Below are 21682 nucleotides of genomic sequence, written 5' to 3'. Positions count from 1 at the left end.
TCGCGGGAATAAAGGAAATCACAGGGTGCAAGATAGGAACTATAATACGAATACGGTAATGTAATGTTGAATTGAGAGAGAAACTGTATGACTTCATTTGCGACGTGAGGTCGCGCGTTCTCATAATGAAGTCTCCACCCAACCTGGGAAAGCTCTGGTCCTTTCTTTGGAATGTGTTTCCCAGTTTAGCCAATACTGACGTGTATTATGCTGCTGTGACAGTAGTGTGAGGGGGACTTCCACGTTGGTAAATCATTCCGTAACAGTCAAGAAATGTGATCACTGTCACTTTCCCTGCAGGAGGGAACAACTTTCGCTTTTTCCTGGCGCTTTCCATACTGCGCTGGCTCGTTTTCCTTCAGCATTATAATGATGCAGAAATGACTGATCACCAGTGATTCCAGAAACGCATCCCGTCCATCAGCAAAGAGACGCAGCACATCACGGTTTGTTTCCATAAAATGCGAACGTCTACAAGATAGAGCATTACCACCAAACTGTCAATACGAGATTGACTCCGCCTACGAACATTATACATAAAAACCAACTCTTTTTAAATGTTCGTAGTACAGATAGGAAACTAACACGAAAGCCACAAGAAAATATCAGTTTCCGTTTTTTTTTATCAACTCTTGTATATGAATCATGAATGAAGACGAAACCTTGTGGCAAATTTTAACTTACACTTAGGACAAAAAAATTTTATTTCCAGTAGAGCCAACCAATTTTACAGAAGGTATAATTTAACGTGCAGGTACATATAACCTTTTGGTACTTTTCGCACTACGTTTAGTCTCGAACTTTTCACTCACCTTTTACAAATGAAGTGTGGAAATGTCAGATGTTCTAAGTGCCAAATCTAAAATTTTTCAGGAGCATCAAAGCCCAATGTACCCCTTTTTGTACATTATTTAAATGCATCCTACAAATTGGAAAAGCACTTTGATACCACGGAATTATGCTGTTCGCCTCATCTTTGCAAAAATTAATCAGATCAATCAAAAAGTAAATAATGTTTTTAGAATGTTCTAGGTGCCACGCTAGAGAACAGACTAGTTCTAAGTGCCAGTAAGAAAGAAGAAATAGAGCTGAAATACAGTATTAAAGTTTCAACTAGTAGAACTGTAATACAGCAGTAATGTGTCAACTAGTAGACTGCAATACAGCAGTAAAGTTTTAACTAGTGAAATTATAATCAACAAAAAACTTTTCTGATATATTTTTAATTTTTAAGACACAGTAACAAAACTAAATAAAAAATGAAATCTTTCATGATTGACTTCCGCTTCTTATACAACTTTACTCTTGGGTTCAGATGTTGCAAAGTTTAATACACAACTGCCTCTACAGCTGAAGAAGGAATATCTTTTCAAAACATTTTCCAGACAAATGTTGTTTGGTCTGTTCAATTCTGCAACGTATTTTTCTACTTTTGACACACAAAGTAGCTCTTTCCACCACGAAGATGTGTTACTAACACAAACAGAAGCTCACATGCACTCTGTGTACCACACAAACTGTGTATCAACTAAATGGAGGAGACATTGCACATGGGACTTGGAACTCCAGGCGGATACACTGTTCGGCACAAAGATAGTGCTTCACTTAGCATCGAATGTCTAAAACATTTTTTCCATGATTTGGCACTTGGAACAAGTACAGAGACATGCAAGAACACCGGGAACACGTTTTGTGAAAAAATAGCACTTACAAGGAGAAGGGGTCCCCAGTGGTGGGATCGACTGTTTGAAACCATTTTCACAGTGACTTAGGTTAAGGTCCCAGGTATTGTACCCTGCAGTAGTTCACCCAGGTGGGTCCTCGTTTGCGAATAATCGACGAAAAAATATTTCAGAGATCTGTGTGACATACTATAGCTTTAAACAAGAAAGAACAAATTGGCCGATAGGGTAGCAGAATGGTTACAGTAAAAGTCTCATATGGAAGGGGTTGTAGGTACAAATTATCCTGAGTGCTTCGAAATTTCTCTTTTTTAAATCTTCATCTAAATGGTCCTGATCATTAGTTTTATTTAATTAATGGGTTTTAATACATTTAGTTTATTTTTATTCCTTTGTCACAACGTTTTAATCACTGTTCTAAGTTCCTCAAATGCTTTCATTTTTTCTTCCTATGATTGTTTTTCCACCTGGAATCTAAGTACTTGTGCTTTAATTATTTGCATGTACTGAAGTGAATTTAATTTCTTCCGCTTCATCATCCTATATTTTCGTCCATTTTACTCTATTTATTATATCTGTTCGTCATTTTCCTTGAACTTCATTTTATTAGTAATTCTTCTTTTGTGTAAATATTCATATGCATTATTTTGTTCGTAGTACAATAAGAATGAATATTTTGAATGTTTGTAAGACGGTTACCATCCGGGAAGGTATTCATCTTGTAACGAAAATTACGTTTTTGACGCCTTTGCAGATATAAATAGGTTACTTCGTCTATTGTTTTTTAAACTATAGGTCAGAGTTTTCAAATGTTAAAGTATTATTGGAGATATGTGAAAATAATTAAATTCACATTCACAAAGATTCCAACTGGATAAAGACTGATGGCAAGCAAAAATGAGCGCAGTTCAAAAAGTTTAAATGGCGTGGCAAAGGAATAGAAATAAAGAAAATACATTTAATCCAATTAATTGAATAAAAGTAATGATCAAAGCCTCTTCGATAAAGATTTAAAAATAAGAAAATTCAAAGCACTTAAGGAGATCGGAAATCTCTTGCATATAAGGCTTGTACTACAAACATTACGCTACACAAACAATGTATATGATATCTCATTTTTAAATTTATTAGATTAGATTAGATTTACTTTCATTCCAATTGATATGTAGTGAAGAGGTCCTCCACGATGTAGAATATATCAGAACAACAATAATACATGACAAATATTTATTACTAAAACAAATGAGCTAATGTACCTTCCACTGGTCCCAAGTGTAATGATCATAAATATTTTCAACATTTCGCGGCCCTGTCAGCGACAGTATAAATAGTCCGGTAGAATTAGCATTCAAAACGGAAATAATTACTACAAAAGGTTTCATTGTTTTAATGGCTTCGTTTGTGTCCCAGTATGACTAACGTAGGTTTTCTCCCTTGGCGGAGCTGAGAAAAAGTGATGGGGGACAAAAATATACCCTAAAAAGGGAGATTTTTTTTCTGTTTTGTGATTATATCTCGTAAATGACTCACAATATCGAAAACATAGTAGAATTAAAAAATGCAGGGCATGAATTTCTGCATTGAATGAGACCATCCGCATAATTTTTGGACCACCCGTTTCCATACTAGTGCTGTTTAAAACTGGATCAGTTTTACATGTTCATGAAGAATTTTCGTTTTAACCTCTGGTTTTTGGTAATATCGTTGAAACTAACACATATATCAATAAAGTGGCTCATACAAACGATATAGAGGAATAAATTCTGCGTTTGATGAGACCAAAAGTGAAATGGACCAATCGTTTCTGTGTGGCTAAGTCTGTACTTTCATTGCTATGCATGTAAGGTACTTCATATCTTCAAATCTAGGTCTCTAGATCAGATTTATGCAGAGAACTCAAAAATAACATTATCATGAGTAAAGATTAAAAAAATAAAAAAACTGTTCAAAGTCAGAGATAAATTCCGTGACAAGAAATTTAAGGTCAATTTTGGCAATCCCTTATTAAACGCAGAGCCTTTTTGCGCCTTGTTATTCTGCCTGTGGGTATATGTTCCGCCTGGAAAACCTGTGTAATAATGACAAAAGTGTATCTTTTGTAAGTCCTAAGGTAATCGTCCAGAAAGTTACCTTCAAAAATCATAACCCTACATTTGACCAAATTTGGAGGCAAATATATTTATGCAGGTCACCTCTGATTTCAATCCCATGATTCTTGCCCTCCACTACTTTTCCACATCTCCGCCGAGGGAGAAACCTAGGATAGTCATTTTGGGACACAAATGAAGCCATTAAAAAAATAAAAACTTTTGTAACAATTATTTCCGATTTGTGTATGTTTTGGGTTTGAACCCACTGAACTAAAATATTAATTTTAATTTTAAAACCCACAGCCTCAGTGGCTGCCGTATCGCGGTCTTGAAGTGGGGCCAACGCAGTTCCAGATAAGTTTTTAGTATGACGATAATTTATGGATTTGTAGTTTTAGCTTGACGATGTCCGTTATGGACAAACCGTTGTTACTTTTATTCTGAAGGAGGTTGGGTTATCCCGACTGAAACCTAGGTAAATCTCGGTAAACTGAGGCTGTTGGTTTTAAAATTAAAATTGGAATGATCGTCTTTTTTTTTTTAATGAACACTATATGAAAGGATCATTTTACAACACCCATTTACTAAGATCGCATTAATGCACTGAATTTAAAATTTTAAAAAAGGTTTTTTTTATAAGGTAATAAACATATAATAGAACTACTAAAATACTTATTTACAATGAACACATTACACGAGTTGGCCAACAATAAATCCTTTAGGCTTCTCTTAAACTGGAGTTTTTATGGCTGCTGTCAAGTTGCTGAAAATGTGTGTTCATGAATAAAGAACACAATTTTGTACAAGAGTAGGTGACTTTAAATCCTTGTGATGGTTATTATTATTTCTAGTATTGATTCCATGAAATAAGCCGTTGGTTTGAAAAAGTGATATATTTTTAATGACAAATTTCATTAAGGAAAAAATATAATGTGAAGCAGTAGTTTGTGTCCCTAGTTCCCTAAATAGGCCTCTGCAGGATGTTCTTGACTTCACACCACATATAACTCTTATTGCACGTTTTTATGCCCAGAAAACTTTAGCTTGGCTTGATGAATTACCCAAAAACATAATTCCATATGAATTTATAGAATTTATAGAGTGAAAGTGAGCATAGTATGCCAGCTTTTTCATTTTTATTTCCCCTATGTCTGATGGAATTCACATTGCAAATAGAGATTTGTTTAGACACTTCAGCAGTTCTGTGGTGTGCTCCTCCCAGCTGAATTTATTATCAAGCTGTAATCCCAAGAATTTAACACTGTTCACTTCTTCTATCTGCTTGTCATCATATGTCAGGCGTATACTTGTGGGTCACCCCTTATAAGTTCTGAACTGCATCTAGTGTTTTTTTTAAAAAGTTTAGTGACAAAGAATTGGCTAGGAACCAGTGATTAATGTCCACAAATATTTCACTAGCCAATCTTTCTAAGACTGCACTTGATTTGCTATTTATTGCAATGTTTGTATCATCGACAAACCAAACCTGGCATCTGGTAATGTTACTGATTAAAGGCCATTGATATACACAAAGGGGACTGATGACCTCAGATGTTAAGTCCCATAGTGCTGAGAGCCATTTGAACTATATACAAAAAAAAGTAAGGCCCCTAAGACAGAACCTCGTGGGACCTCACATGTAATTAGTTCCCAGTTGTATGATGTCTGATAGCTTAATACTTCTCTCTCCTAATAACACCCTCTGTTTCCTGCCAGAGATATAAGATGTGAACCATTTTCCAGCATTTCCTGTTACACCATAATATTCTAATTTACTTAAAAGGATATTGTGATTTACACAGTCAAATGCCTTTGGCAGATCACAAAATATACCAGTTGCCTGCAGTTTCTTGTCTAATGAATTAAGTACATTTTCGCTGTAAGTGTAGAGAGCCTTCTCAATATCAGAACCCTTTATAAATCCGAACTGCGACTTTGACTGTTATCTGTGATGAGATGGTTGTAAGCCAATTGTACATTACCTTTTCTAAAATTTTTGAGAATTCTGGCAAAAGTAAAATTGCACAGAAATTTGATACTATTTCTTTCTCTTCCTTCTTAAACAGTGGCTTAACTTCAGCATATTTCAGCCATTCAAGAAACAGTCTACTAATAAGCGACTTGTTACACAGATATCTTACTTAATATGTTACTTAACTCAGAATCAAATTCTTTAATTAACTTTGTTGATATTTCATCATACCCACTAGATGTTTTTGATTTTAAAGATTTTATGATGGACATTACTTCTGCTAGGATAGTGAGGGTCAGACTAATATTGTGGAAGTTACCTGAAATGTCTGGTATGAGGTATACCATGGTAGCACCCACAGAATCTGACAATTCCATCTTTTCAGTAACTGTTATAAAATGGGTGTTAAAAAGTTCTGCTACACTATATACATCTGTCACCAATGTATCATTTACTCTTAGTGCTATTTGCCCTTCTTCAAGTCTGGTTCTACCAGTCTCCTCCTCCACTATATCCCACATTCCCTTGATTTTGTTATCTAATATGATTATCATTTAATTGTAGTGTATTTGCTTTGATGTCCATATTACAGTCTTTAATATTTTGCAGTATTTCTTGTAATGTGCTATTGCATCAACGTCAGAACTGTTTCGAATTGACAGATACAGTTTTCTTTTTGTTTTACAAGATACCTCTATTCCTTGAGTAATCCATGGCTTCTTTGTAGACTTTGCTGTAGCCTTGGTTAGTTTTTGGGGAAAACAGTGCTCAAATAAGGTAAGCACTTTATTAGCAAAAGTGTTATATTTTTCATTCATGCTATGAGCACTGTAAACATTACTCCAGTGAATGTCTCTGAGTGATTACCCTCTAGAGTTCAGATTTAACAGATTTTATATCATGTTCAGTACTAACATTTAACAGAAGGCACTGCATGTCATGGTCTGAGTGGCTATTGACAGTTGGTTTTTGTAATATAATTTTGTTGATTGGACTTTTCTGTAAAGATATTATCAATGGCTGTTTGTGAGCAATTGGCTACCCTAGTTGGGAATTTTACAGTGGCAATTAAGTTGAAAGATAGTGTTATTAACTCAAATAAGTTCTTATTGGGAGATTCTTTAAGGAAATCTACATTGAAGTCACCAGCAGCCACTATTTCCATGTTTTTGGTTGTTAAATGGGCCAGTACAGCTTCAAGGTGGTTTATGAACAGATTAAAGTTCCCTGCAGGTGCTCGATATACACTTAACAGTATGAAGAATTTTTTATGAAATTCTATTTCTGTTTCACATGCTTCCACATGCTGTTCTAGGCAAAATGTATGCATGTCTATGTTCTTAAATTTATGAAAGTTCCTGATGAATGTAGCAACTCTTCCTTTCTCCATTTCTGTTCTACAAAAGTGAGATGCTAACCTAAATCCTGTAACACTTAAAAGTTCTATAGCAGTGGTCACATTATGTTCAGAGAGGAAGATTATGTGAGCTGGGTTTGAGGACTCTGATTCATCTATGCAGACAATTAATTCATTAATTTTATTTCTCATTCCTCGAATATTTTTATGCAATAAAGATAGCTGACATTTCACATTGACTGATTTGAAATTGGGTTGAGTTGAAATTTCTGCAGATTGTTGAAAATTCTTAATCAGCAGTTGTTTATGCTGATGTAATAAGCTAGAATTATGGTTTTTGGTTTCTTTCTCAAACTAAAGGTTTGCCTCAATCCTAAACTCTCTTAAAACTTGGTTTCTTTCTGTCCTCCCTACCCTAAAAAAAGAATCTTTTCTGAACCCTATAACCACTGGTATTTTATCACTCATGACAGCGCCTCCCCCTTTTAACTTTCGTGCTATTTTCCCAGCCACATTACCCTTCCCTTTCCTGTTGAGGTAAAGGCCATGCCTAGTATAATCCCATCTATTGAAAGAATCAACAGGAACCACACCAGTGTGTGACCCTGCACTCGACATAAGATCCGTTCCAACACCAAATTAACTCTCCTGACAGTAGATTCAAATGAGTCGGTCATGGTGCCCAAGAACAGATACAAGCTCAACACTAGAATGCTTCAATGCTGATGCAATCTTTGCAAAGTGATCCTAAATCCTCCGTCACCTGCTCCAGACCAGCACTAGGTTTAAAAAAATGGTGACCTGGTATTCTGATCCTAGTTCATTCTGCAAAAGTTGGCCAACTACCTAACAACAACATTTTCTTTCTCTTTATTGATATCCCTATAGTCTTACTTTTCAGTTTGCTGCTCAAAGTGTGTTGTGCCTGTCTACACCTGCAACTGCTTGAGGCTCGCCAGCTTCTAACTGAAGCAACAGGTCAAATCTATTTTCCACATTCACCACGAAGCTGTCAGACAAAGTTCTAGGCCTGTTCCAACTGTTGCCTGTTGCCACTCCCCACCTTTCTCTACTCTTCTCCCTCTTTAACCTGTCAAGATCACCCCTGGCCTTGTCTAGCTCAGCCGGGAGGGCAGCAATTTTCCGATCCTGTTCTAGTATCTTCCTATCTCTACTACATATCCTGGAAAAACACTGATGAGTCTCGTTTACTTCCCCTACTGCCACGCCACTACAGTCACCCACATGGAAAAAACTACAGCACCCGTCAAACCAAAGCCCCGACCTAACAATTCTACAGCAAGTTGTTGTTGTTGTTGTGGTCTTCAGTCCTGAGACTGGTTTGATGCAGCTCTCCATGCTACTCTATCCTGTGCAAGCTTCTTCATCTCACAGTACCTACTGCAACCTACATCCTTCTGAATCTGTTTAGTGTATTCATCTCTTGGTCTCCCTCTACTATTTTTACCCTCCACGCTGCCCTCCAGTACTAAATTGGTGATTCCTTGATGCCTCAGAACATGTCCTACCAACCGATCCCTTCTTCTGGTCAAGTTGTGCCACAAACTTCTCTTCTCCCCAATTCTATTCAATACTTCCTCATTAGTTATGTGATCTACCCATCTGATCTTCAGCAAGTTAAGTCTTTTTAATCCATGATAAACGTAATAGTTTATTAAGAATAAGACAGTTAAATTACAGATAAACACGAAAGTATGATTCCACAAATTTGGCCTATACGCAACTGTATGTACACAAAAACAACAGTGCAAAGGTTCTGAAACAACAACTTAAACTTTACGCTACCTTCCGGAAATGTGAGTTAAATAATGAGAGGTACGCTACTGTTAAATTACTGGAAAGAGTAAAGAACAATTAGCGAAATTATACACATTTGCTGGAGCAAAACGTTAACAGAAAATACGCCTATATAACTGACGGTACGATCTCTTCGCGTTTTCTGCTGTATTACGTAAAGAAAAATGAAACCTTTAATGGTACGCTTAAAAAGCACGCTAATACACCTATTTACCACTTAACCAGTACTAAACTAATGTTATTGTAATCTAAAATGACTTATCTTTACGCGGAAATCAAAACTCGCTCTTGTCGCCTGTCGCTAGAGAGCTCCGAAATCTTTAGCGTTTGACTCAAAATTCCAGTTGTTTCTTTTTCGATCAGTCAAAAATGAGGCCCACCAGATTCAATGGTTGCAGCGCTTGATACCTGGGACCTTAATCCAGAGCACCGTGTCTGGGGACCTCTCCTTGTTAGAACGTTTCACATTTCCACTCTGCAAATGAGCGAAGTGCTCTCCATCGAACGCACGACAAACATCGAGTTGATAGTCAGATTAGTGTCATACTTGTGCCAGCATGACTGGAGTTACTGCATTCGTTGATGTTGCCACGCGGCGTCGCATTTCACCCAGAGTTATAGGATGGCGCGGCACATGGACGAAGCTTCCGTAAATCCCCGCAAACAATTAACGTATGGTGAGAGCAGGTGGGCTTGCAGGCCATCAGTCCACTGTTGAGATCCTTGCGTTGTAGAAAATGCAGTGCTGTACTCTCAACGAAAAACACGCCACACTGTTGTAACTGAACATGACATGTTGCAACGAAGAACACGAATGACCTTTTGTTGCCGTCTTATCACCATCTGGACTTGACACACATTGGGTAATAAGCGAGCGAACGAGCAAGATAGCTGTAAACGGAGACCCCTACGGGCAACCACATGCCCCGGTCACTTTCAGCCAGAGCCAAGGAAAATTTTAGTTTTGGTGGATGCTTAAGTTAATATTTCGGACGAATCGTTTTGATACGCCCTATAATTTTTCCTGCATCAGGCTGTAGTTATATTTGAACGAAAGAGTCTAATTTATTTGAAGTTAGCTAAATTTCCTATCTTTAGTCGTTATCAACCAACCCTCAAAACGTAATACAAGTGTTCATTTTTCAGGCAAATGTCACGTTTCAACGGCAGTGTGGAATATATCAACATGTAAAAGCTTCCAACATTTCCATCAAATTATCTTCATAGATACGCGATTTTACAAGCAGGTCGAAAAAGTGCAGCCCTTAAGTTGATCTAATTCCATGACCATTACATACAGTGTAGTGTGACTAGATCTGAGTATGGGTTCCACATTTTCCTTTCGGATATACAATAAATCTTTTTTTCTTCTGTCAGTCACCGGTCTTCTGACGATTCACTGCGGACCGCCATGACTCCCTCCCATGCGCAAATATCTTTAACTCACAGTAGTAGCTACAGCGGATGTCTACAATTATTTGTTGTATACATTATCTAATCGAAGTCATCCAGACATCTAATAATGGACATTACTATGGGATGTGTCCACCCTTCGCCTTAATGATACCATACATCACATAAATCATAAAAATCTAAAGGCTATGAACTCAAGTAAATAGTTAGAGGTTACAATTACGAATAACTTAAATTGGAAAATCACATAGATAATATGGGGAAGCAAAGACTGCGATTTATTGGCAGATCACTTAGAAATTGTCATAGATCTACTAAAGAGACAGCTTACACTACGCTTGTCTGCCATCTTCTGGAGTAGGATTGAGACAGTACATCGAAAACGTTCAGAGAAGCGCAACTCGTTTTGTATTTTCGCGAAACAGGAGAGATAGTGCCACGGATAGGATACGTGAAATAGGGTGGCAGTCAGTAAATCATAGGCGTTTCCCCTCGTGGGAGGACCTTCTCATGAACGTTTCATACGAAATTTCTCTTCGAGTGTGAAAATATTTTGTTGTCACCCACCTATGTCGGGAGAAATAACCATCATAATAAAATAAGAGAAATCAGATAAATGATTTAAGTGTTCATTTTTCCATGGGGCTGTTCGAGAATGGAACGGTAGAGAGGTAGCTTGAAGGTGGTTCCATGAACCATCTGCCAGGCACTTAGTTGTGAATTTCAGAGTAATCATGTAGATGTAGATGAACTCCTCTGGGGATAGTTTCTTTGACGTGTCTGAATGTCCGTGGAGGAATGGCATCCTGTTCTTTCTCAAGATCCGAAACCAAAGAAGGTAGTAATGTTGGGCAGTGAGATCTGGAGCGAAGTCTACATTCTGACTCATTCCAAAGGTGTTTCATATGGTCCAGGACGGGACTCCAGGCAGGCAAGTCCATTTCAGCAGTATTAGTGTCCATAAACCGTTGCCTCACACATGCTGCCTTATGACAAGAAGCATTATACTGATAGAAACTATCTTCGTCTGCGAACTGTTCCTCTGCCGTACCCAGTACACAATGCCGTAAAATGTGTTCATATCCTTCCACATTTAGCGTTTACTTGAGAGCAACAAAGTGATGACATCCTAACAACTAAAAACATCCCCATACCGTAACGCCACCTCCCCCAAGTTTTACTGCCGGTACGACACTTGATGGTGGGTTATGATCTCCCAAAAGCTTCCATTTTATTGCACAGGATACAGCGTTATTAATCACTCCACATTACTCGTTTCAACGGTATATCTACACAAATACTCTGCAACCCACGGTACGGTGCGTGGCAGAAGGTGCCCTGTACATATACTAGTCATTTCATTTCCTGTTTCATTCGCAGAAAGAGAGAGGGAAAAACGATTGACTGTGTGCTTACGTATAAGCCCAAATTTCTCGTATCTTATCTCCGCGTCCTTACACTAGATGAATGTTGGCGGCAGTAGGATCGTTCTGCAGTCAGTTTCAAATGCCAGTTCTCTAAATTTTCTCAGTAGTGTTCCTCGAAAAGAACGTCGTCTGCCCTCCAGGGATTCCCTTTTGGGTTCCCGAAGCATCTACATAACAGTCGCGTGTTGTTTGAACCTACCGGTAACAAATCTAGCAGCCCGCCTCTGAATTTCTTCGATGTCTTCCTTTAATCCGACCTGTTGTGGATCCGGGTCTCCAATGGCGTCGCTCTTACACCACCACAAGTCTCGCTTAGCACTGACTAAAGGAGTGTGTGACATATGAGGAGCTACTCGAACACCGTAACCTGTACTTTTAACTCCCTACGCACAGTTATTGTTGTAGCTGGACTACTGGTAGCATCCTGGAACTCAAGAGCGATTCCTTCCGCTAATTGATGCAAATTTTTATAACGATCACCTGGCGTGACAGACGGTCCCTGTTTGACGTTACATGAAGTCTGCGTCTATTCGTTTAGTTGTAGTTGTTTCTTTAAGTTTCCACTTCACAGTCACACCATCAGCAATCGACTCGACTAGAAAATCTTCAGCAGGATTGAAAAGTCATAGCTGGATTTGTTACCCAGATGACATCCAACGCGTAGTCCATGTTCGAACTTACTGACCTCTCCTGAGTGAACTATTCTGTTGTTACTGCTTAATATAGTACTTCCTTCCTCCTTTTATACTGGCAGGTCCACCTCTAGTCATATCTAGTGATCAATTCCGCATTACATAGGGGTGTCCGGATACTTTTGATCAGACAGTGTGTATTACAATCTCAGTTGGTTCTGCTCTCTCAGGTCAAGGGGCTATCATGAGTTGATTGGCTTAGAGAGGAACACACTGTGGAGTCATCCTCCGACATCTGTGTCCAGTCAGTTAGAATATCTCGTAGTTCTACGTGTACGTCCTAATTTGCATTGGCTGTCTGTAGAATGCACGTCCTTCTGGTGATTCATCGCGCGTTTAAATATTTCGAATACTTAGGGATCAGCTGTAGCCTTCCTGAGCTCCAAAGAGCAACAAGGACCTTTAGTGTTGTAGAGGGTCGTGTATGTGAGGGCACGCCACAAGGTCAAGAGGCCGATTTTTTTTTAGGAATGTATACTTCTGCTGTCTCTATTCACCTGAAGGGCGCTTGGATCAGAAGGGGAGATGGCTAAAGGACGTCGTCTCAGTACAGAGCGAGCAGGGTATTGCGGCAGCACGAGTTGCAGCGCATCGCTGTGAAGGTGGATTCGAGCTCAGAGGTCGCAAGTGCTGTGAGTCAGTCGCCTCTAATGACACCGAGCGGCATTAATCAACTGCGCTGGATAAGAGGATTCTGCCTGCGAGGATTGCCTTCGTCCGTTCCCTCGGGAGTTTTGCTGGGCACTGACCGCCTACGATGTCGGCACGAAGCACACGGCCCTGGCTAGCCCTTGTATGAGATTGAAGCTTTGCAACCATTCATGGACAAGTATGAGGAGATATGCTTCTTCAGATGTACCCACCCAACTCGCGCACCATTATACAGGGTGAGTCACCTAACATTACCGCTGGATATATTTCGTAAGCCACATCAAATACTGACGAATCGATTCCACAGACCGAACGTGAGGAGAGGGGCTAGTGTAATTGGTTAATACAAACCATAAAAAAAAGCACGGAAGTATGTTTTTTAACACAAACCTACGTTTTTTTAAATGGAACCCCGTTAGTTTTGTTAGCACATCTGAACATATAAACAAATATATAATCAGTGCCGTTTGTTGCATATAAAATGTTAATTACGTCCGGAGATATTGTAACCTAAAGTTGACGCTTGAGTATCACTCCTCCGCTGTTCGATTGTGTGTATCGGAGAGCACCGAATTACGTAGGGATCCAAAGGGAACGGTGACGGACCTTAGGTACAGAAGAGACTGGAACAGCACATTACGTCAATATGCTAACACCTTTTTATTGGTCTTTTTCACTGAGGCACATGTACGTTACCATGAGGGGTGAGGTACACGTACACACGTGGTTTCCGTTTTCAATTACGGAGTGGAATAGAGAGTGTCCCGACATGTCAGGCCAATATATGTTCAATGTGGTGGCCATAATTTGCTGCACACAATTGCAATCTCTGGCATTGCTGGCCAGGAATTCTGCCACATGGTGGGCCACCTGGTGTAAGTCTTTCCATTTGACGCCACTTCGGCGAGCTGTGCGTCGTTGATCATAAAATGATGATGACAACATACACACCAAGAATATCCCCAACCGGGCTAGAAATTGAACCGCGTGCCCTGTGATTGCGAATCAGCAACACTAACCATTAAGACCACGAGCTACTGACGGTTCCTTATCAAAAAATTCACATACTAAATCGCTTCTACAACCCGTAGAAGCCTGTAGTAGGAAGTGTGAAACATCCTGTGTTGGTTTGCTGCAGTCTTCAGTTCAAATGGTTCAAATGGCTCTGAGCACTATGGGACTTAACATCTATGGTCATCAGTCCCCTAGAACTTAGAACTACTTAAACCTAACTAACCTAAGGACATCACACAGCACCCAGCTATCACGAGGCAGAGAAAATCCCTGACCCCGCCGGTAATCGAACCCGGGAACCCGGGCGTGGGAAGCGAGAACGCTACCGCACGACCACGAGATGCGGGCTTCTTCAGTCCGAAGACTGGTTTGACGCATCTCTCCACACTAATCTATCCCCGAAAGCAACATCATCTCCGAATAACTACTGCAACCTACATCCATTTGAACCTGTTTATTGTAATCATTTGTTGGTCTTCCTCCACAACTTTTACCCGCCACACTTCCCTCCACTGCTAAAATTATCATTCATTTTTGTCTCAGAATGTACCATATCAAGCGAGTCCTTCATTTATTCAAGCGGTGCCACAGATTTATTTTCTCCCCAGTTCTTTCCCGTACCTACTCATTAGTTATGAGAAGTACCCATCGAATCTTCAGCATGCTTCTGTAGCACAGATTTTCAAAAGCTTCTGTTTTCTTGTCTAAACTGCTTATCGTCCACGTTTCACTTTCGTACAAAGTTACACTCCAGAAAAATGTCTTCGGTAAAGATCTCCCAACACTTAAATTTATGTATCAGTGGTATCAGGGACCCGAACCCGGATTTGCCGCTTTACGCGAGCGGTCACCTTAACAGCCAGTACGACATAGGGCATGGTGTACATCCGCTTTGGAAGACATGATCGATGCTAGTCGTCATCTTATGGTTATATATATATATATATATATATATATATATATATATATATATATATATATATATATATATATATATATATATATATTCAGTGCTAAGAAATTTCTCTTATAAAGAAACTCTTCTGTGGTCATTACCAGTCTACATTTTATATCTTCTGCTTCCCTTATATCAAAACGCAGCTACTACTTTAGTCTCTCACTTCCTAACCGACACTCATGCTCATAAATTAAGGATAATGTAGATACGTGGTGAAACAACGCTCTCGTGGGCGGTTTGCGGTTTTAAATCACCTCGGGGTATGACCATGCGGTGCATTTGACCTTCGGTCGTCGCACGGTGGCGCTGGCAGCAGTTCACATACGCTGAGGTGTGTTGGTGCATGTCAGAGTACGGTGCAGCGTGTAAGTGTGCAGACTTTTTCAGACGTGCTAATGGTGACTGTGTTGAAAACGGCTTAAAGAACGCATATTGATGACGTTATCAGGGGAAGAATACTAGGGCGACTGCGGGCTGGTCAAAGACAGCAGGTCGTAGCACGGGCCCTCCGTGTGCCACAAAGTGTGATCTCAGGATCACGGCAACGATTCCAGCAGATAGGAAACGTGTCCAGGTGCTACGGTACGGGACGTCCACAGTGTACAACAACACAATAAGACCGATATCTCACCATCAGTGCCCGCAGACGGCCACGGAGTACTGCAGGTAGCCTTGCTCGGTACCTTACCGCAGCCACTGGAACAGTTGTCTCCAGACACACAATCTACAGACGCCTGAACAGACATGGTTTATTCGCCCGGAGCATTCCACTGACCCCTGGTCACAGAAGAGCCCTTAAAGCCTGGTGTCAAGAACACAGTACATGTTCATTTGAACAGTGGTCCCAGGTTATGTTCACAGACGAGTCCAGATGTAGACTGAACAGTGATTCTCACCGGGTTTTCATCTGACGTGAACCAGGAACCAGATATCAACCCCTTAATGTCCTTGAAAGGGACCTGTATGGAGGTCATGCTTTGATGGTGTGGGGTGGGATTATGATTGGTGCACGTACACCCCTGCATGTCTTTGACAGAGGAACTTGTCGGGTATACTGGGATGTCATTTTCCACCAGTACCCCGATCTTGTCAGTGGTGCAGAGGATCCCACCTCCCTCCTGATGGATGATAACGCACGGTCCCACCGAGCTGCCATCGTGAAGGATTACCTTGAAACAAAAGATATCAGGTGAATGGAGTGGATTACCTGTTCTATAGACCTAAACCCCATCTAGCACGTCTGGGACGCTCTCGGTCGACGTATCGCTGCATGTCTTGAAAACGCCTACGACGATTCAGGAGCCCCGACAGGCACTGGTGCTAGACTGCAGTTGCCCTACCACCTGATCCAGCGTATGCCAACCCGTTGTGCGGCCTCTGTACGTATGCATGGTGATTATATCCCATATTGATGTCGCGGTACATACGCAGGAAACAGTGTTCCTATGTGTTGTGTTTCCTATGTGCCTATGCTATTAGCGCCAGTTTTGTGTAGTGCCAAGTTGTGTGTCACCACATTTTGCAGTTATGCTTAATTTATGAGCATGAGTGTAGTTCTCTCACCAACGCCTGATTTAATTCGACTCAATCTTATATCCTCCTTTCAAGACGTTGTCCATTCCGTTCAGTTTCTCTTTAAAGTTCTGTGTCTGGCAGAATTATAATGTCGCCGGCAAACCTCAAAGAATTTGTTTCTTTTCCAAATTTTCTTTGGTTTCCTTTACTACTTGCTCAATGTATAGATTGAATAACATCGAGTGTAGGTTACAAACCTGTCTCACCCGCTTCTCAGCCACTGCTCCTTCTTGCCCTTCGACTCTTATAAGTGCCGTCTGGATTCTGAAAAAGCTGTAAACAAAGTTTCGCTCCCGGTATTCTACAAATGCTACCTTAAGATCTACAGGGTGAAAAGTATTTAAACCGACAAACTCTGGAAGGTTGTAGGGGACATCAAAACAAATATTTTTCCTTAATGTCATTTTTTCCTATTGCGGTTATTTAAACCGGTGGAGGCCGTATTACGCTCTTCAGTTGTTAGAGGGCGTATTACGCTCTTCAGTTGTGGGCAACTGCTGTCCACCAGTGTAGTAGTGCATTGTCTCTGTTTACTATGGAGCGATACACCTGGAGTAAGTACACTGATATGGTTGGTGCGTACAACGGACGAGCTGCACAGCGGGTTTATCCTAATCGCCGTATCCCGCATCATACGACCTTTGCTGCTGTTTACCAACGTCTGCGTGAGACCGGGTCATTTAGCAGATTACCTGGACAGGGACGCCGTCGCACGGTAAGAACGCTGCAGTTTGAGGAAGCTGTCTTGCAGCATGTGGAGTGGGATCCTTCAATCAGCACTCGTGCAATTGCACGTAACATGGGGACGAATCAGACCAATGTAAGAACAGTCCTTCGAGAGAAATTGTTACGTCCATTTCACTTACAGCGTGTCCACAACCTGGAACCAGTTGATTATCCACCCAGAGCACAGTTTTCGAAGTGGTTCCTGGAACAGTGTGAAATGCATCCTACATTTCCATCCTCTGTGTTGGTTACTGATGAAGCAACATTCGGGGGTGATGGAGTCTTCAACATGCACAACCCACTTGCCACAGTTACTAGTGCTCATCATGTGTGATTCTTCGTTAATGTGTGGTTCGGTGTTGTTGGGGACTGTTTAATTGTGCCGTATCTCCTACTAAGGCCATTAAATGTCAGGCAATATTACAATTTTCTCGCCAGAGCATTGCCAGAATTGCTGGAAGACGTCCCGCTCCCTCAAGACAACGCATATGGTTCCAACATGATGGGGCGCCGGCACATTTCAGTCGTCGTGAGCGTCGATACCTGGACCGACGGTTCCCAGAAACGTGGATCGGCAGAGGTGGTCCCGCACCGTGGCCTGCTCGATCCGCAGATATGTACCCTCTGGACTTTTTTGTGCGGGTACAGATGCCTTACCTTGTTTACGGAACTCTTGTTGCATCAGAAGAGCATCTCGTTGCCCGGATAGTAGCAGTAGCAGAAACAATTCAGGATAATCCTGGGGTTGTTGTCCGTGTCAGACAGAACGGTGTAACCTTTGTTTACGTGTTAATGGAGGCATTTTTGAAAATTGGGTTGTGTTAATGTGTTGTCTCTTGGTCGTAAAAAAAATGGAAAAGTGTTTGTTGGTTTAATTAATTTGTCGCCAGAGAAATCTTCCTCTACCGGTTTAAATACTTCTCATAGGAAAAAATGACATTAGGGAAAAATATTTGTTTTGATGTCCCCTACAACCTCCCAGAGTTTGTCGGTTTAAATACTTTTCACCCTGTATAACGGTATGTAGGCAATGTACGTGTCTGTGTGTGTCAGGTATGGCGGACTGTCTGCGGCAGAGCGTGCGCTCGGACGGCTGGTCCTTCCTGACGCGTGGTCTGGGCATCGTGGTGGTGCGCGCCTTCCCCACCAACGCAGCGTGCTTTTTCACCGTGACGCTGGTACTGCGCTGGGACCAGGAGCGCCGGCGCACCAGCAGCCACGGACACCGGCAGCTCCCGCCCGCCGTCGGAGAGCACGACTCGAGCTTGCTGCAGCTGCAGCCGCCGCGCCCTGCTGCCACCTGGCACCGAGGCCACCTGGACAGCCTCTTCGGTTGGAGGCGTAGCCTGGCGCGAGCCACGGGCTGCAGCTTCCTCAAGCTGGAAGGCCCGGGGGTCAACAGGGAGGATCAGAGCGAGGCAGCTAGAGCTAGGGGCCAGTACGAGAGCGTTCACAGACTCTTCTTACACACGGCTGACTTCACCGAGAGCTCGTGGTTGAGCAGTGCAGAGTTCCTCTCCCCTCCTGAAGGCGATGCTGGGCGAAAGATCGAGGCGGGGCAGTTGGCGGTTTCGGAAAAGGGCGAAGTAGGGAGCATGGTCGCTGACAATCTGTCGAAAGGGCGTGAGTCTGAAATAGTCCGGTCCCAAAGCGAAATGGCCTCTTCAACCAGCGAAGAAATCTCGACAATGGTGCCAAAGTTAGATCCCAAATCGGACGACATTCAGATAATGGGCAGTCCGGCGAGTGGCTTGGTGAGGAAGCCGGACGCCGTGCGCCACATCAGCCGGGATGCCGCGAACCGTACTATGGTGGCGACGCAGGTGGACTTGTTCCAAGGGTATATCGTGCCACCAGACGACCTGTGGCTGGACCAAGGAGTCGGCAATCACCTCGAGCGCGGAAAGCTAGCCGCCACACGGCCCGACAAAAGTCGTTCCTTGAACGACTGAATCAATAGTAGGGACGCACGTCTCCAAATGTGAGGACGGAGAGTTTTCATTCGTAGTGTAAAATTATGGCCTTCTTACAATGAATAGGCCGCAATCAGGCATATTCTGATTCTGATTTCATCTATTTAAGTCGTTACCAGATTGGACACTTCGTGCTTTATGTCGTGATTTCTGTCGGTGACGTAGTATTATTTTCAGGTAGTGCACTCTCGGTCTGTGGCTCACAGTAACTGTTTATGTGGAACTTTTTTACAAGAAATGTAATGTTACCTGGAGCCAGCCCAACTGTGAAATACGCTCGAGAATAGGGTTAAAAATTACTCGACTGTTGCTTCTTTTTTGTAAGATTGATCAGTTTCACCGTTTGACACATCAACTGGCGCTGGGCTTAAACACACACTGCGTTCTCCTCCTGCGGACTGTTTGAAGACGACGCAAAATAGACAAAGTGTGCATCAGCATTTACAACGAGTCGTGCTCTAAAGCTTGTAGGACTATGTGTAGGCAAAGGTATAGCAGATGAAACAACAAAGAAACGAACGAGCGATTGTAATGCTAACTGGGAGAGTGCACAATCCGTCTGATATAAGTAACAAATGCTTGGATCTGGTAACGGTTTAACTAAAAAAAATTCATCATACCAAAATGTGACTGACTGCTGCCTTTTCAACACAAATTGTATTCCAGTACAGTCACGGAACTGCTTCCATCCACCAAGGACAAATAACTGAACTCTTAACGAGCTTCGCAGTAGATAATTTCCCATTTTTCCCATTCCGATAAATATTTTTATATTACTCGTAAATGATGCTGAGGTAGAATGTCATGCTATTTATATATCGATGAATTTCAGGATGATGAAGGATAGCTAGCTTGCAGCCTCAGTGGCTGCTGAGTGCCTTTATTTGGTCGTCAGTCACACACCTGTCAGGAATCAGAATCAAGGACAAGAGGATCACATTGTTCTCAAACTGTTCAACAGCATGAAAGTTGTAGACTTTGAGGCCACATTTTTCGTTTTAATAGAACATTCATTTGACCTAATAGCTTTCTTTACAGTTATCGTTCGAAGCATAGTTAACAACAGTGTAGAGTTTAAGATGACGCTAATACAATGATAGTTAATATGTTACAACTTACGATATTGTTTGCCATTTATCTGATACAGTTTGTCTTACATGATATTGAAGTTTTTATGTATTGGTAACAACACTTCCTTCCTCACATGGTTAGATTTTTATCCGACAGTTGGGGACAGTTACGTCCATAGGGTAGTTTAGCAAGTTTTTATTTTTTCTATTACAACTGCAGTACATATATATGTGACAGAGTTGTGGATTCAAGTAATATTTTAGTTCGGGATCTTCATACGCCCTACAGTGTAAAAGTTTTAGTGGTGAACACATGAATTCAATGAGTTACATAGCTAAACTACAGCCTCGCTGAACTCAGTATATCCCCGCAATCCTCTTTAGGGGTAGGACTAAATCTCTGTTTTCCGTCTTAAATAAATAAGAACTTTCTAGTCTTGAAGGTCTAATGTTGACAAGTTGGTAAGTTTCTCAGTAGGTGACACCTGACTTTTCAGCTTGGGCTGTGCTATCTGTAGATAGTAGTAACTACATATGTAATTTTTATCTTTGTATTTTAATGTCTCGCTTAAAAGGACGAGAAACACTCTTCCAAAGGCAAAGTGCTACATATATTTTACAGATTCACTGTTCAGAAGCTTATCGTATTAATATTCATGGAGTGGCCAATGTAAACGAAAGTAATTAATACTCAACTGTATATATTGTAAGAAATATAAACATTCTCAAAGAGAAATTATTTGCAGGTGATTATTTTATAACTTAACATGGAAGACTACAGCACTGACACAATTACCAACAAAGATGTCGATAGTAAGGCACATGTCTGAACAATCACTAACAACCAGGGTTTTCAGTCGATTACACAACATGCAGCAGAAATGTCAGAGCATTTTGATTAGGTCAACGTCTTTATGATGGCGTCCTCTTGGGTAAAATATTCCGGAGGTATGGAGTGTAGCCATGTAATGAAGTGAAACATGGACGATAAATTGTTTGGACAAGAAGAGAATAGAAGCTTTCTAAATGTGGTGCTACAGATGAATGCTGAAGATTAGATGGGTAGATCACATAACTAATGAGGAGGTAATGAATAGAATTGGGGAGAAGACAAGTTTGTGGCACAACTTCACCAGAATAAGGGATCGGTTGGTAGGACATGTTCCGAGGCATCAAGGGATCACAAATTTAGCATTCGAGGGCAGCGTGGAGTGTAAAAATCGTAGAGGGAGACCAAGAGATGAATACATTAAGCAGATTCAGA

The 21682-nt window shown here is 41.2% G+C and overlaps 1 protein-coding gene across 1 annotated transcript in view; it reads left to right on the top strand.

Moving 5' to 3' along the window:
* The window catches only part of LOC126277969 (mitochondrial basic amino acids transporter-like), a 241652-nt gene extending 220498 nt beyond the window's left edge, over window positions 1-21154 (top strand). Inside the window, exon 7 of the mRNA XM_049977622.1 lies at window positions 18429-21154. Coding sequence (XP_049833579.1) covers window positions 18429-19327 — 899 coding nt within the window. The 3' untranslated portion in view covers window positions 19328-21154. The remainder of the gene's footprint in view (window positions 1-18428) is intronic.
* The last annotated feature ends 528 nt before the right edge of the window (window positions 21155-21682 follow it).

The sequence above is a fragment of the Schistocerca gregaria genome, chromosome 6, assembly GCF_023897955.1.
Source record: "Schistocerca gregaria isolate iqSchGreg1 chromosome 6, iqSchGreg1.2, whole genome shotgun sequence".
In the NCBI taxonomy this organism is placed as follows: Eukaryota; Metazoa; Arthropoda; class Insecta; order Orthoptera; family Acrididae; genus Schistocerca; species Schistocerca gregaria.
This window is presented reverse-complemented; position numbering and strand designations above follow the sequence as displayed.